The 3,497-nt window shown below is 40.4% G+C and overlaps 1 protein-coding gene across 2 annotated transcripts in view; it reads right to left on the bottom strand.

The window, feature by feature from the left end:
- Window positions 1-3,155, bottom strand: part of SLC30A9 (solute carrier family 30 member 9) — a 27,470-nt gene extending 24,315 nt beyond the window's left edge. The window contains exon 1 of one of the 2 annotated variants that reach the window (XM_053458407.1): window positions 2,984-3,155. In XM_053458407.1, the coding sequence (XP_053314382.1) occupies window positions 2,984-3,095 (112 nt within the window). In that variant the 5' untranslated portion in view covers window positions 3,096-3,155. The remainder of the gene's footprint in view (window positions 1-2,983) is intronic. The other variant, XM_053458408.1, reaches the window with a different exon arrangement.
- Between the last annotated feature and the right edge of the window lie 342 nt (window positions 3,156-3,497).

Raw genomic sequence — 3,497 nt, 5'->3', positions numbered from 1 at the left:
GGTGGGGGCACAGTGCAAAGGGTGGGGGGCACAATGCAAGTTGTTTTTTAACATCTAGTTCCTAAAATTATTTTAAATAAACGAAAAATTTGCATATTGTTTTTTTTATCCGATTAATCGATTAATCGAAAAAATAATCGGCCAACTAATCGATTATTAAAATAATCGTTAGTTGCAGCCCTACTAAAGTGCAATGGATGTTTTGGTTGTGTGAAAAAGAACCTTTAACACCCTCATTTTAATAATGTCTTATAAAAGATCACACCCCAAAGCAGTGCAAAAAAAATAATAAAGATCATTAAAAGCTAAATAATTATAAAATGTTCAGTTAGTCCACAAAACAGCCAAAAAAAAAGAAGAGGATTATGGGATGTGGAGGAAACCAGCCAATTACGGCTAATTTGGTTGATGATTTAATCTTTATGAATGAACAGTACTGTGTGTTGCGCATTATGCCAATCATATGACTAAACTCAAATGACTTTAGTTAAAAGCTCAAAAGATTGAAAAAAAATCTAAAACTTATAATTTTACTAAAAACCTATTTTCTAGTTTTCAAGATGATCAACCACCAGGAGCGAGTGGATAACGCAACGCGCAGATAACAACGCAATCTACGCAATCTGTATGAACTCATAATCCCTCGTCATAAGAGAATCCCGGCAACGTGACACACACACACACACACATATATATATATATACACATATATACACACACACACACACACCAATATATTTATTTTATTTTTTCAAAACAAGTTTAACAACATTTTACCGACTTCCTTCCTTCCTGGCTGGAAGCACAAAGAAGATTTTGAATCTTTCTACTGTATTTGATAAGATGCACAGAAGTGCCCTGAAGCAAAGTGATTTTCACAAGTATATAGGTGGAAGTCTCTTGTTACTAATATGGCCCAAACCATCAAACAAACACACATGCAGCCTTTTTTCACTCTGACAATTATTATTGGTTTAATTAAGCCAAACAATACGCAAGATGGCAAGAACTGCACACTAAAACATTTATAAACGCAAGATGCCAGGGGTCCTGAACCTAAACGCTGGTGCAGTCATACGGAAGAACCGACGTGATAGATCAGACACAAATCAGTACTGGGAGAGAGGTCTTGCATGACTGCTCATGAATGAAAACTATGAAGTGTAGTGCATGCATTAAGATTCATCCGATGCATCTGAATGAATACTATGCAGCAGCTACAAAAATCTGAGACTGCAACTTTAACAAGGGAAGAAATACTTCCATAGAGCGTTCTGTATGCGGAGTCTGCCTATTCTGCAGGCGCTGTACCCCAATGAGAATAACGTTACTGGATAAGATGCAATCGACTCTCCAGTACTGACTATATAGTCACGCTACGAAATACATGACAGAAATTTACTTTAGAACAAAAGGAGGCTTTGCAGACAAGTCCACCATACAGTAAGCAGGCGACCATAATCCACGCCGGCCCGTCAGGCTGATTCCAGCGATAGATGCCGTGGAAATGCCAAGTAATTGCAGGGAAGGAGTGAACGTGTGCACGTATCTCTCACCATAGTACAGGTATGATAAAGTGTGCTAGCCGGTGATCTGAGATCCTATAGTCAGTAAGTTAAATAGACTTCATTGTATTCATCTCTGGAAAACAATGCCCTGTAATTAGAGATATGCAATATGATGCAATGCATTCGCCTTCTAGCCTTAGGACAGCCATGCAATAATTTATATATGTTACTCTGTATAAGGATCAAAGCAACCTGCGATATAACGCTTTATAACCTTTGCAAGGATCTGTATCTGAGAAGCTATTAGCCTGTTAAGCAGAACAATTTTACAAAATAGATTCCAAAAAGGGGTTAAACAACAGCCTCAAAATGTGAATTCAGTTTGAATGTCAACAAAAAGCTTTAGCATCAGACCCAGATTTGTGCCCTAATGACACGTGGATTGCTGAGGCTGGTGATATCTACAATACGATAGTTATACAGAACGTATACATATAGAAACGTAGAATCCAACGCTAGATCAGACCCATTCGCCCATCATCCTGATGTAAAGACTAATCGGTCCCGGATGTCTTGGATTCAGGATAGCTTTCTGCCTATTCCGCGTATGTTTAAATTCTTTGACCGTATTATTCTCTGTCATGTAAATCTATGTAAATGCAATAACCACAAAAAATAACAGATAAAGAAGAATATTAAACACACTTCATACAGATCAGCAAGCGCCGTAAAAACTCTTTTCAGGCCAATTGAGTGAAATCGATGGGAAGAGGGATGCATAAGGTTAGAACTTTGGACCCAGTCCAACAAGATTAGGACCCAGAGAAGGGTGGGAAAAATGAACCGATATCCAAACACTTCCCTGGCTTATCCCGTAAATATTAATTTAATAATTAAGATCGGGGGGGCAGGCTGTGCTTCATGATGATGTCAGCGATGCGTTTACATTGCTTTATTATGTTTGGTCTCAAAATGCTTTATTATTCCTCATCTTAAATCCATCGCCGTGAGCTGATTTTTCTGAAGCCTTATTAACCCTAACCTGCCCCAACTGCTAATGAAAAGGGTTTGTTTTTTTAATGTTTATATAATTTTACGAGGACTTTCTTAGTAAAAGGATAGGTGTCCAACAAACAGTCATCTGTAGAAACTGAACAGGGAAGACACCAGAGCCTGGCTACCAGAGGCACCTACTGCGTTAGAAACTCCATCAGTCACCCCGATAGTTTTTTTCCTTTTCATCATTGGGTGGCGATGGGGTCTCTGGCAGCTCTATCTATTGTATTTCATAGATCGGGAAACTACACCAGCCAAACGGTGTGGCGCCAGAAATACAGCCCTGCATGCGATACATTGTAATTCATGTCAACAAGCAAACAGAGAACAAGCTCCTGTTCTCCACCTGATGGAACCGGGTGTCACAGTAGCTAGTAAACCCCGGGAGGCCTTCGCGCGCACCCTGCGACAGGCCTCACCGTCACTCTCACCATGACAGGCGACTCCGCCGCTCGGACTGAGGGAACTGCAACGCAGGTAAAGCCGACACAGCGAGGACCAGCCCCGGCTTCGGGCAGACACCCCGGCCATACTGCAACCTTCTCCCTCCCGGCAGCCGCCAATGGTTACACAGCTGTCTGTAGAACTGTCTCAGCGCGTCACAACAAAGCGACGGGCTGAATCATAGAGTTGTAAGCAAAAGAGACACAAATATTCCTGGCATCCTGTCTCTTTCACAGGAAGCCATCACAGTGAAACTGGTTGGTTGGTTTGTTTGTGGGGGGTATAATAATATTTTCATATATATAATATTACACCTCGTACCCTGTACCAAAACGAGGAGCTTGTTTGGGAATCACCCTCCCATTTTTTATCACTAGCATCAGATAAAAGTACTGTACTGTTTTCTTTTTTCTTTTAGTTCTAGTGTTTGCTTAATATCATATTTTCAAACAGTTGCATACTACTGGTCACTCCTGTAGTTCTGTTTTC

Source organism: Spea bombifrons, chromosome 1, assembly GCF_027358695.1.
Source record: "Spea bombifrons isolate aSpeBom1 chromosome 1, aSpeBom1.2.pri, whole genome shotgun sequence".
Lineage (NCBI taxonomy): Eukaryota > Metazoa > Chordata > Amphibia > Anura > Pelobatidae > Spea > Spea bombifrons.
Note: the sequence above shows the minus strand (reverse complement) of the source record. Positions and strands in the feature narration are given on the sequence as shown.